Source organism: Myripristis murdjan, chromosome 8 (genome assembly GCF_902150065.1).
Source record: "Myripristis murdjan chromosome 8, fMyrMur1.1, whole genome shotgun sequence".
Taxonomy (NCBI): Eukaryota; Metazoa; Chordata; class Actinopteri; order Holocentriformes; family Holocentridae; genus Myripristis; species Myripristis murdjan.
The window spans coordinates 10748508-10761896 of record NC_043987.1 but is presented as its reverse complement, the minus strand read 5'-3'; the positions used below and the strand labels follow the sequence as shown (position 1 = coordinate 10761896).

General features: G+C 43.1%; 1 protein-coding gene across 3 annotated transcripts; it reads right to left on the bottom strand.

The window, feature by feature from the left end:
- Window positions 1-113: 113 nt before the first annotated feature.
- On the bottom strand, window positions 114-13030 carry cdr2l (cerebellar degeneration-related protein 2-like). Of its 3 annotated transcripts, none has more exons than XM_030057870.1 (6): window positions 12801-13030; window positions 12547-12696; window positions 5720-5832; window positions 3555-3703; window positions 2984-3148; window positions 114-2209 (listed from the first exon to the last, which is right to left on the bottom strand). In XM_030057870.1, the coding sequence occupies exons 2-6, from the start codon at window positions 12623-12625 to the stop codon at window positions 1273-1275; spliced, it is 1443 nt and encodes a 480-aa protein (XP_029913730.1). In that variant the 5' UTR covers window positions 12626-12696; window positions 12801-13030; the 3' UTR covers window positions 114-1272. The 3 variants fall into 3 exon arrangements, with proteins under 3 accessions (XP_029913730.1, XP_029913731.1, XP_029913729.1); XM_030057871.1 differs by having other exon boundaries at window positions 12547-12862; window positions 12957-13017; XM_030057869.1 differs by having other exon boundaries at window positions 12547-13030.
- Between the last annotated feature and the right edge of the window lie 359 nt (window positions 13031-13389).

Here is a 13389-nt window from a genome sequence, read left to right as displayed (position 1 = left end):
CAACAGGTTTGATAATCAGCATGTTCCCATAGTAAGCCAATTTTTGGCCTTTTGAAGTTGCAAGGCTGTGGGAACATAATGACTTTATCTATTAAATGTAATAGACTACTGGGCCATGTTGCATATTTTAATTGAACAGAAATCACTTTAAATGGGCTGTTACAAGTACAATTAAGTTATCAGTTTTAACATGGAGATAGCACAGTGAGGATCTGATGGAGAATAATTTCACCCCCTAAAAAAGCAATCAAAACAAGCCCCTGCAACAGAGAAAACAGGAAAGCCTAAGCTCCCAGAAATAATGATGCATGCTATAAAACAAGAAAAAACTAGACCTCTATGACATTTCAGGCGCCAATGGCTTCACTCAACAAGTTATAATAACCCATTTAAATAAACAAAACATCCATCTACATCAGACAAACATAATTAACATTTCTGCGCAGTGCATTTTGACAGCCCAACAGCTGTCTTATAAAGACATGGCACCCATCCAGAAAATCTAATGTACATCTACACATACACACACATATGCTCAACCTAAATGTCTTCAGAGCTCTTTTCTTTAAGCATCACCGACTGTATTTCCTTCATTTAACATCAGAAGCTTATACTTTTATCTTTGCCTGCCGTTGAAGAGCAATTTAGCGTTTAATATATTTTTAATAGATTGCCTCATGCATCATGCCCACTTTCATTTAATGCCATAATTAGAGGAGTCTAAGGACATCAGCTTTGTTTAATTTTGTTTTTTTCATTTTGAAACTCAAGCAGTGGCAGCATTGGCAGAGCCGTGGTTTTGCTGAATTTTTCATGGGGGGAAAAACTGGCAACAGTCAAGTCACTGCTGCATTGCCACATCCTCAGCTCCAAATATTACGTTACACAGAGGATCGTCTTAAGACAGCCTAAACAAATCCTTTAGTGCACTAATTATTTGTCCGTTGTGGTCGCTCAAGAAAGGCATTTCATCCGCCCAGACATTAATTTACCACATTTACAATCTTTCATCCATGTGATATGTAATATATTTGGCAGTTAATTAATCAAGCTAGCTTGCAAGTGCAAAGGGAGGCATCCACAGCAGACAGACTGTGTATCATTAATCGCCCTGTTGCATGACTACTGGCGTTAAGACCTGCCATTAAGACATGAGTGACCAAACATTTAACAAGCAGCCATCAAAACAGTGAGATAAATTAGGATAAATAAAGATGTCTGAGGCTTCCAGTGCATGTTATTAGTGGTAGCAGTCACTGAATGAGTTCTAGCTCATTTGTGAGATTTCCTGCTCTTGGTGGAGTTCATGTCACTCTTGGTCTTCTGCAAGCGGGAGAAGATCTCCTTGAACAGGGCCTTGTATTCCGGCGTGTTCTGGCCCAGCCGTTTGTCCACCTGCTCCACCTGCCTGCTGATCCCCTCCAGGGCCTCGGGGGTGGAGGGCGTCTGAGGGGGTGTGGGAGGGGTGGCCACGGCCCCTGACGTAGAGGGCCCAGGAGAGACCATGCTGTACTCCTTTATGGAGGGGTCCCTGGAGACGGGCCGGGACGTCTGCACCCCCGCGTGGCACAGACTCTCCTCGTGACGCCGGCACTTCCCCAGCAGCTCCTCGTACTTCTCCAGCAAGGCGTGGTACTGCTCGTCCACCTCCCTCAGGATGGACATACCCCGTTTGCGCACGCCGTTGGCATGCAGAGCGTAACTGCCCTGCCGCCTGCCCGAGGCATCGCGGGCCGAGATGGCATTCAGAGCCGTGTCGCTGCAGCTCTTCCTCACCGGGCCGCCCTGCTGCCCCATGCCCCCTGCCTCCCCAACGCCCCCTTCACCTCCTTCCTCCAGCCCGGTGCCCTCCTCCGGGGTGTCTGTCTCGGGAGCACTGTTAAGCAGCGTCTCTAGGCCGTCTTCCATGCCCCCAATCAGACACACCCTGGACTTCCTGAGCTGCTGCATCTCCTGCAGCTCCGCCTCGAGCTCCTGAACCCGCAACTGGCAGCCCTCTGCGCCCAGGAGACGCTGCTCCAGGCGCTCAAACTCCTGCAGCACCGCGGTGCACTCCCGCTCGGCGCCCTCCCGCCTGCTCCGCTCCGCTGCCATGGCCGAGCGCAGGGAGGTGACGATGTCCCTCAGCCGCTCATTCTCCTCATCGACCGGCCGCCGCTCTGCCAGGTCCACACTGCCTGGGTTGGCCAGCAGGAAGCCATCCTCATACCTGACAGAAAAGAAAGTTCATACAAAAATGTCACACAGCTACATGACTTAGATTTCAAGCACATTTTGTCAAAAATGTATATTGCAAGAATCAAATGGTACACCACTGGATCTATTGTCCAGAAGGAGCATGTCATTTAATTATATTTTGGCATTCATTGAAGAGCTTGTAAAATGCACTGATAATTCTATGATTATGCTTGGGGTATGACACTGAGGTATAAAATCCATTTATGGGGTTAATTTTATTCCAACTGTTTGAAACTGCCAGGTGTCTTGCAGAATTATCATTTCAGCAATATCCAGCTAATATTATCCATGTAAATTCCTCATTACGGTGAGTCTGATGCATTTTACCATAGAGTTAGGGCTGGGCAATATGGACAAAATCAAATATCACAATAACTTTGACTTACTACCTGAATATTGATACTGTGACATTGTATTGTGATATTTTAGGGGCGACTATTGGTGCTTTTATGTATTTACACAAGAGATTTCTGATAAACTGTGATGTGGATATGATGAGCAAGCAGGTAGAGGAAAATGACAGAACAATCTATTAAGTTCAGAAATGTGCATCCATCAACTGTAATTCAGCTTTTAAAACCGGAACCAAGAAAACACAACACCTATGTTATATCACAGCTTTATAATATCCAAAATCTCAGACAATATTTCTCATAATATCAATTAGTGTCTTTTGAGTGTCTCCGATCCAAGTTTCGCACCATACAGACAGGACATGATCAACAAGCTGCAGGCGGCTGCTCACCTCGGGGCAGTGCAGAGTTCTTTGAGGCAGGGGAAGGAGTGCACGGTCTTGCGGCGTTCTCGTTTCTCTCTGCGGAGCCTCAGCTCCTCCAGAGTTCGCAGCTCCTCTACCCGGGCTGTCAGACTGTCCACCTGGGACTGCAAGGTCTCCATGGTGCCCGTCAACCTGTGTACACACACACACACACATCCATGCTTACTTTTACAGCACGTAACATACATGTCATTAATTAAAGTAGGTTAATTCTCTTTTTCTCAACATACCATTCTCCTAAAGCTACAGTAAGCCACTGTTAGAAACTTAAGAATGGGAAGGAACGCGTTGGCAAAGAACAGATGGAGCCATTCAGGAAGTAATCTCTTTATCCAGCTCTTAGGGCCAGGAATATGATCTGACATTAAATGCAACCCCTTATTGTGGTTATGAAATGACTATGGTCGAAACAGTGTTTTATAAGTGCTCAGGTGGAGGGGCGAGGTGCTGTGTTTGTTTGAATATGAGTGAAACTATAACTTCATCTGGTCCAACTTGCTGACAGTGTAGCAGGTGTGTGTTGTCAGCGAAGGCTCACCTGTCTATCTTCTGCTGCGAGGCCTTGCTCTCCAGCACCAGCTTCTCGTTGGTGATCTCCAGCTCTCTGGCGGTCACGTCCAGCTGTTCGTACACCTTGGCGTGCTGCTCGTTCATCTCCCTTAGCATCTCCAACTGCTTGGACAGGTACTGGAGGGGAAACAGGTACAAGATGAAAATGACCATTGTGACTTAAGAAATCATAATGGAAAGGTCTCCATTTTGGCTTTAATCCCTTGAACTCTGATTTCCCCTTAAATTTCCCCTTACGTAGTTTCAACAACATGATTTATGCAACGTTTCAGTGCAGTGACCTTCCTCAGGCATCAGGAAAGTTTTACAGCAAAAGTGTTTTAAATGATACAACTCATGATAGACTGGACAGATGGGAATTTGATCCCAATGGAGATTTTAAAAAAAGAAAGAAAAAAAATGCACCCCGGCACACCACGGACAAAATAGTTCCCCATTAAATAATTTCATACACATATGGAATCATATGTGAAGAGGCTAATCAAGTCATATGAGTGAGGGAGCCTAATAAACAAACCTGATGGAAAAAGAGGAAAGGGAAGAGAAAAAAAAAACAATTAGAGCTCACTGCAAGTATTAACCATATAAGTACAGGAAGCAAAAAAGTAACATGTCATAGGAAATATTGATTAGAAAAATATTTACACAAAAGTCGCAAAGCTGTTCACATGAAGTAAGTACATAAATCTTAGTAAATTATATAAGGAGATGAGTAGGATCAGTAAAACCAATCAATACATAATCAATGCTGTAAATACCTCAATAAATTATACGAGATACTTCCATTTCAGCAAATACAAATACATTTACCTGAGTAACAATATAAAGACACATGATAGCAGCATGAAAAGAGATCTATAAATTATTACATCTACATTACACTGCCAGATGTGGGGATATGAAGGTGCACATGAACTATAAGAAATAATTCAGCATTTTTTTTTTTTTTTTTTTGTTACTTCTATAAATATTACTACAGCTTTCTATTGAATGTTACTTTTTGGCTGCTTGTACTTGGTTGTACTTTTACTATGGTTGATACTTGCAGTGGATGAGTTCTGATTGTTTTTTCTCTTTTCAGGTTTGTTTATTATGCTGCCTTACTAATATGACTTGATTGGCCTCATCACATATGATCGATATATGTATAAGATTGTTTCATGGGGACCTCACTGTGGATTGTTTGGTCTCTGGTGTGCCCAGATGTACTGTGTTTTTTTTCTCACTTGGGATCAAATAAATAAATATTGTAGTGCAGATGGTGTGTGGGAATGTAACCCTTAAGTAGATTAAAAAAAAAAAAAAAAAGACAAATATAAATAAACTTTTTCCACATTTCGTGACAGTATCACAGGTCACAATGTCTGCTGCGTTCAATGCATCACACTTATATTCCATGAAGTTAAGGTGCCATTGTTTTATGGCTGCAGCATTACATCAAATAGAAAAAATCTTGTGCATTTTATACTAATTTCCCTGTAATTCAGGATGATGTATTTGGTATCTTTGGAGACCTCAGGGTCTCCACTAGAATTTAAAATAAAGCTCTGCGGGTTTGAACAAAGCTGGGCTGCACAGCAATGACAGCCCCACCCGTGGGAGCAGCAGATCAGAGCAGGTTAAGATCAGGAGGATGATACAAAGAACAAGACATAAAAAAAAAAAAATAAAAAAAAAAACATACAGGAGCACAAGACATTTACAATAGCAGGAGTCAAGAGTCATGCGCTGTAGCTGCTGGGTAAAGTCATCCTCAGTGAACTTTTGGGCTGCTGACTAATAAGGAGTTGGAGGCTCTGAGCTGTAAATGAGGTGGAAGATTTGGCCATGTGACAAGAGGAGTCGGCGTGTTCCCCTTTCCCCTCCGTTCTCACAGAGTCAGCATTGTTTTCTAATACAGCTGCAGTCGGTTCTCCTCTCCTCTCCTTTCCTTTCCGTCTCTTTCCCCACAGAGTCCTCCACGCCTGACAGTAAAATGGCTCGATGCAAGATCAAGCAGAAACAACTTGTGAACCAGAAATGTGAATCACATGTATTTTAGGGTGATGCTGGACAGTCAAGTCCTACCGGCTCCACTGGGACTGCACGGACTTGTAAGGCACATAAAGACTGAGGCAGCTGACACAAACCTACCTCTATCTCTTGCACTTGTTCTTCATTGTTGATGTACATTTGTTGCAGGGAGTCCTCCAGCTCCTTGTTGCGCTCCAGGAGAGTCTTGCCCAGCTCTGCTGCCAGGTGCAGGTCTGAGAGAAGAAAGGGGGACAGATTTGATGTCATCCGTCTTGTTTTCACCAAGAACCATCTGAAGCCACTTTACCTCTTTGACGTGCATTCGATGTTATTTTCCTCGAAACATTAAGGGAATCGGCCTTGACAGACTTCTCCCTGGGTGTTATTTTCCTAGTTTTTGCCATTTGAAGCCTGGCAGCCACCGAGGTAAACAAGGACATGTTTGAGCAGTTATGCTAAAAGGTGTCAAATGGGTTTAGCATAGCCGAAATGTCATGATAACTATTCAATCACAGCTTTTTAAAAAGTGTGTCCACATCATACCTCTCTGCAGCTGAGGGCTATGTAAAGCTTTACAGTGAATTCACACAATTTTGAACGCCATCATCATTCCAAGTCAACATTTCAAATTCAAATTGTCATCTGCATTTTGCAAGCACAAGGTAGTATTTTGTCTCTGACTCATATGTGCCACAGCACTGATAGGATTAAAAAGATAAAGGAATGCATACTTGTGATGGAAACACATTTGAAGCTTCATTTATATTACAAAAAATAAGCATAAAAATGAAAGATTTAATACATCAACCAAAGTGCAAAATATGCAATAATGGTAAGTACAAGGTGAGGAATGATGGAATAGGAAAATAAGGCCCACTATGAAAATGCCAGCAATCATCCTTTAAAATTGCATTTTCACTGTTCATCAGAATCAAAGGCTTTAGCGTTGGATGAGGCTGTCCTCATTTGACAGCTAAACTCCCTTGTTTCATATCAAATTAAACTGAGGATGTGAAACATGAGAGAAAATCCTTTAACTCGATTCCGCCTGCATGGGAGGTTTTTAAAATCCCATCTTCTTTCATGACGACCTCTATCTGAGGATGAGCTTGAGAGAGCTAAAGGGGAGAGAAGCCGTCTTTGGAGGAGGAAACCAGTTAGGAAGAAGGTTTGTTTGCAGTTAATTTGTTAGTCAAAGGCACAGCAGCGGCATTATGAGGCAATAAGGTATAACACAGTTGAAACGGTTCAGGTTCAATCCCGCTAAACAGGACAACTACACCATCTGCTGTTTTAAATTCACACCTGAATTGAGTAGTGACAGCAGCAGATTATGGGTAATCTCCAAAGCAATAGGAGGATCTACCACTAGCTAATGTCTGTGAATGTCTGTGGACGCAATATTTTTTCCTTAGGATGGCGAAGTCATTGCCTAACATTCAACTCTGAGGCCATTCCCTAATCTTAACCAGAACCAATTTATACCAAACCCTAATCTTAACCACATCCTTAATCTAACTCTAATCCTTACGTTAACCAATAAGACAAAGTGACTCAAATGACCAGCAGGAGTTGTGGACAATTCAGTGGTCTGTCCGCTGGCCATAGTCACAAACAGGGGCTGTTACCGGTCACTACCACTAGGGGCGCTTGAAGCACAATGTCACAATGTCATAATCCTTTGTCTAGTATTATTGATTATGCCTGAATTCTTATTGGTACATTATATATTGCATTTTGTGGGGATAGTGATTATCTCTCGTGAGGACCACTCCCTCCACAGACCACTCTCTAACAGGCTGGACCGTTAACTTCAGCACTCCTTGTGGTAGGAACTACATGCACCAGGCTTTCTCACTTGTACTACATTTAGTCTGGGCAGGTCTAAGTGTATTCTATTTTTTCCACTTGGGAACAGATTCCTATTGGTCCAGTGTATCCTGGGTTGTACTATAAAACACTTGTGCTGCAAAGCTTTCCTGACGCCTGAGGAAGGCACCAAAATGTAACAAAACATTGCATGAATAAAATGTTGTGGTGCAGATGGTGTCTAACTCTTACGTAGCTTTGAAAAAATTAAAAAATAAAAATAACTTTTTCCATATTGCATGACAATGTCACATGCATATCTGTCTGCAGCGCCACTCATTGAAGCTACATCACTCTTGGCTTCAGTGAAGCTAAGCTGGCACTGTTTTATAGCTACAGCATTACATCAAACAGAAAATAACTGTATGTCTTGTGCTTCGCTTTTACCACATTTAGTCCAGGCAGGTCTAGACCACAAGAACCACACGGGGGACCACTGAACAAACAGGACCACATGAACCACATGGTTCATATTTTAAATAGTCAAATAATATATCTACTCACATGCCATAGATAGATAGATAGATGACTATCTGGCATAACCACACAAAATGCAATACACAGTGCAACAGTAAGAATATAGGCATAATTGATAATAATAGATAAAAGGATTATGAAATCGAGACATTTTGCTCCAGCGCCCCCAGTGGTCACTGTTAGTGACTGTGGTCAGCAGACAGACCACTGAATTGGCTACAACCCCTGCTCCAAATGGCTTTGCCATTAGATCGCAAATATAATGTTAAATTAACTTGAAAAACACATAAAACTTGAGCTGGCTTTATTTGGTTGGATATTATTTGTCTAAGATTATATTCTCCATGTTTTGATGAAGTTAACCATTCTTGGGAAAATCATTCAGAACAACACATCTTACATATATATATATATATATATATATATATATATATATATATATATATAAATAGATAGATACATAGATACATAGATAGATATATGTGTGTGTGTGTGTGTGTGTGTGTGTGTGTGTGTGTATATATATATATATACATATATATATTACAATAAAGGAATGTTTTACTTTTTTATAAATACTGTAAGTCAAAATTTCAGTTGACTACATCTTCCTCCAGTGCTGGAATAAATTTGAAGAACAAACCTGCATCCTCTGAGGACCTAGTTTGTGTACTCTACGGTGAACAACAGACAGCCACTTACAAAGCAACAAGTCACTGAGCGCCAGCTGCTGCTGCTGCAAAACACGCTGAGAGAACAAGACCGGTCACGCAGATGCAACCGCACTACATTTCCTCTCTGTGTTCAATCTGCTTGAATGCGAATCGCATCGATACAGGGCAGCAAACCTGGAGTCATCTGCTCACCAGGGGCCTGAGCACCGATAAGACTCACAAGCCACCAACATGCCTGATTTTCCTTCTGCCTCTCTTTAAAAAAAAAAAAAAAAACAAGACAGCTTGAAGTATACATTATTCATCTCCTCTGGTGCAGAAGCTTGTTGGGGCTATGTGTGTGTGTGTGTGCGCGCGTTCTGTAATGACCTCCATTATAGAACATGAATGCAACGTTTTATCAGCGCAGTGTGTTGTGTCAGCTCTGACAGGAACACACATGCACATGCAACAGAAGCGCGGCTGCAGGATGCATCATCACAAGTGTAAAACACAAGGGAGCAGATATGATTTACTGCTGGCAAGTCTGGGGGAGAAGCCAGCTGGAGTGTGTGTGCAGGTGTGTGTGCAGCCGTGTGTTAACATGTAATCCAGAGGGGCCAAATAAAACATGATCAAGCTGAAATGTCGAGTCAAGTCATCAATTAGTCAACTAATAGAAAATTACTTTGATAACTGATGAAACATTTTAGTCTTTAATCAAGTAGGAATCCCAAATATTTGCTGATGACAGTTTCACTAAGTTGCATGGCGTTATGGACCAAATCAAATATGATGAGATCGTTGACCAAATACCTATTGATATTGATATTGTGACAATATAGTATGGATGACTATTGACACTTTTCCACGATATTTACAGAAGAGATTTCTGATAAAGAGTGATTAGTAATGTGGATATGAAGACCAAGCAGGACGAAGCAACAGAGAAGAGAACAGTCTAAGTCCTGAAAACTGCAGGAAAAAACAACACTTAGACCAGATCATGATATTTCAATATACAAAATCAACATATCCCACAGCTCTAATACCATTATAAACATAAAAACTTTTTATTCGAGTGGCTGGTTACATAAGTAAACATTCTGGAGAGAAAACATCACTTTTGATAACTTCACCTGTGCATTTTTCATTCTTTTTTACATTTTACTAAATGATAAACCAACTACTTGGAAAAATAACATAGGCATTAATCAAAAATGAAGATAATTAGTAGCACACTGGAAGTGGGAGTCCTTCTACTTTTGTCTGTAATATATCTAGAGATAAGCTTTAGCTCACTTTTGTCCCCACTGCCCAACAAAAGGCTGTGATTTCCTGCACTCAACAATGCAGAACTGATGAAATAACACTGGTCTGGACCTCTGAGTGATAATGACTTTGTGCAAGCAAGAGAGAGAGGGAGAGGGAGAGGGAGGGAGGGAGAGAGAGAGAGAGAGAGAACGAGAGAGAACGAGAGAGAGAGAGAACACTGAGCAACCAGCCCCTGGGCTGACTCAGTCCCAGCGCAGTTTTTCCTCCTGAGGGATCACACGTGGCGCAGAAGATACACTAACAGCATCTCTAGAGCCTTAGTTATGTAATCTCATGTTGCTGCTTTTTTTTTTTTTTCGCTCTCAAACACCACAGCACAGCCGTTGCACAAGGATGAGATCAGTGAGAGGCTGCGTTGAGGAAATCAGACTAATGAACAAAAACCAAAGCTTCTCCTCCTCTTGGACAACACAAAGGTTAGGTCATCTGCTCAAAATGCAACGATGGTAAATGGTATTGACTGCATCATTTCTATGGCACTTTTCTACCAACTATTCAATGTGCTTTACAGTGTGTACCTCACATTCACCCCTTCACACACACACACACACTGACATGCTGATGGCAGAGGTTACCATGCAATGTGCCAAGCCGCCCATCAGGAACGGTGAGGGGTTCAGTGTCTTGCTCAAGGACACTTCGACACACTCTCTGGAGGAGCCGGCAATCATGTAGCCCTCCAATCATCTCTTGAGCCCCCACTGGAGTCATATTTATACTCATTTATGACATCTTTCCATACACCAGCAACAACACACTGAAATCGTCCGTTCACAAATCGTGGGTGCTCATGTGTGTTGCAGCTTTCTGCACGTGCGAGCCTGCATCTCTAATTCAGTTTGATGTGGGAATCTAACAATGTTGCAGGGAGCGGAGCTGAAGCACTCAGAGCAGGCTGCAACAGAGGCATGACATCACCGGGCCGTGCCATCTGCCCAGACACACTACATATGTTGGGCAGATGATAATGAACATAGGGGTCACCAAATATGAGACCTGCTAATGGAGGAACTTGCATAATAGCGTCGTTTCTGGGGCAAAAGTGAATTGAGGGCTTGTTTTGTGAATATGAGTGCACTGTAATGGCAGGGTTTTTTTTTCTTTCTTGTTTGGCGTAGAAAGCGCCAAGGGTATTTAGACCAAACATTTGCCTGAGCCCGAAAGCCTGAAATCTCTGATCCCTGCTGAGGAGGTCTCGTCTGGGGCTTCCTAATCAGATCAGCCAGGGGCTTAATGACTCCAGGCCCAGTATTGAATAATGCTGAGATGAGGCACAGCATGGCCACACACACACACACACACACACACACAGAGACACACACACACACGGACACACACAGAAAGCAGAATCCACCTGTCTCTCTTTTCTCTGTCCATGTACAGCCCGATGATGAAATGCAAAGCTGCTTTTGTTCTCTGGGTCAGCAGGTAATCAGGAGATGGGGTGGTGCTGAGGTCTGGGCCACAGAAGGACACACACACACACACACACACACACACACACACACACACAGATCCACTCATGTATCCTCAGAGAGGAAGTGCGCTCTTGATGCTGTGGGGTTGCATCTATTTCAGCTAGTGAAGGGCAAGCACATCAAATTCAGTCGAGTCACTGCAACGTAGACACAAAAAGAAGGGACATTTTCAAGGAATCACATCGATTTCCTTCCTGCGCCTTTTATCACAGTGGTCACAGTGACGGCCTGGCTGGAGTGATTCAGCCATGTTCCCTCAAGTCCCTGAGAGAGTAATCAGGAAAGCAATCCCCACTCGGCCTGTTTTCGCCAAATTTCACCAGGACACAGAGTCTGAGCCTCGCTGGCCCTCATGAGCCCTTTCTTTGTTCAGATCTTCAACATGTACAGAATCCTGGGAATGTTCAGCATTTCTCTCCCAGGGCATCCCACTTGTTTTGGTGCACAATAGAGACACACACACACACACACACACACACACACATGATGTCAGGAGTGCTGCTCATCTCCCTATAGAAGACCAGCGTCTGCATATCTATGCATTATCAGTCAGCCTCCACAACTCAGCATTTTTAGATGTATATGCATGCAGCCCTGAGAGGGGAGGAGGGTTGGGATGAAACCCCGCCAGGACGGAGAGGAGAGGGAGGAAAAATGCACTCAGTCAGACAGAAGGGCTATTCTGGGAACATCACTGACAAGATCAGAATAACTGGCAGAGGAGGAGAGCAGGGATGAAGGGCAGGCAGTTGGGGACTCAGTGAATTTGACATCTAATGCAGAGAGAGACAGACAGACAGGCCAAACTTGCAGCATTATGCTTCTTCCATCCTCAAGTACAATACCAATAATTTTGTCTAATCAAAAGTGCGTGTAGTCATGCATAAAATCACAACAGATGCAACATCCTCCTTTTAGTGATGTATTGCATTTTGGCATTCACCCCCAAAACCCAAGCCAATTTCACATCAATGTGTGTGTGTGTGTGTGTGTGTGTGTGTGTGTGTGTGTGTGTGTGTGTGTGTGTGTGTGTGTTTATTGTTACATCGTGCCATCACTCCTGGCAAAACTCGACAACAGAGATGATGTCACCATAATCACAGCAATTCCCCTTAAGTGTGGCTGATGCACCCACCTTGCTCCAAGTCCCGCTGATCGTACCACGGCTCCTCTTCCTCCGTCACAAACTCCTCCATCCTGCCCGCACGAAGCATCGATGCTCGGGCTGCTGCTGGAGTTTTTCACCGGCGATGGGGATCCGCTAATTCTTCTCTTGATGTATCGCCCGGAAGCGATAAAAAAAAAAAAATCTCAGCGCTGCCACTTGGAGTGTAACCCTTTCAGGGGCGAGGAGACAAATAGCCTCTGAGACCAAATCCGGCAGCGCACCTGCTCCCTGATCATCTGCAGATTCCTCCGAGACGAGGGAAAACTCCCCAAGCCGTTCAGACCTGCAAAATTAATAATAGCCAGGTTGAAATATAGGCCTCTTTTGAATAGCAGCGGTAAATAAATGCCGGAACGGATCTTCTTTGCTTCCCCCACTCTTTGGTGTGCAGCGAGGCCCTGCAGACGCCGATTGGGTCCCCCGCTCGCGGCTCGGTGGCGAAGCGTTGCTGCCTTCAAGTGCTGTCGGAAATGTAAAAACTATGATGCATATGTACACGACCCAACAATACGGCAGGCCATTTGAGAAATATCTGACTATAGATTTAAATATAAATGCGTGGTAGCACATTAAAACTGGTGGGTGTGATTTTTGCATGATATTTAGATAGCGACTTATGGGAGAAATGACAGCTGCTCCAACAGCTGATGCTGAAAGTGATGTCAACAATTCTATGTAGTTAAAAAAATATATGATGCAATTGTAATTTTCAATTTCAATTTGTCATAAAAATCACTTTATTTTATATAGGGTTCATTTATTATCATAGAGCTCTTGAATGCACGTTTGATCGTGCTCGTGAGTCTTACA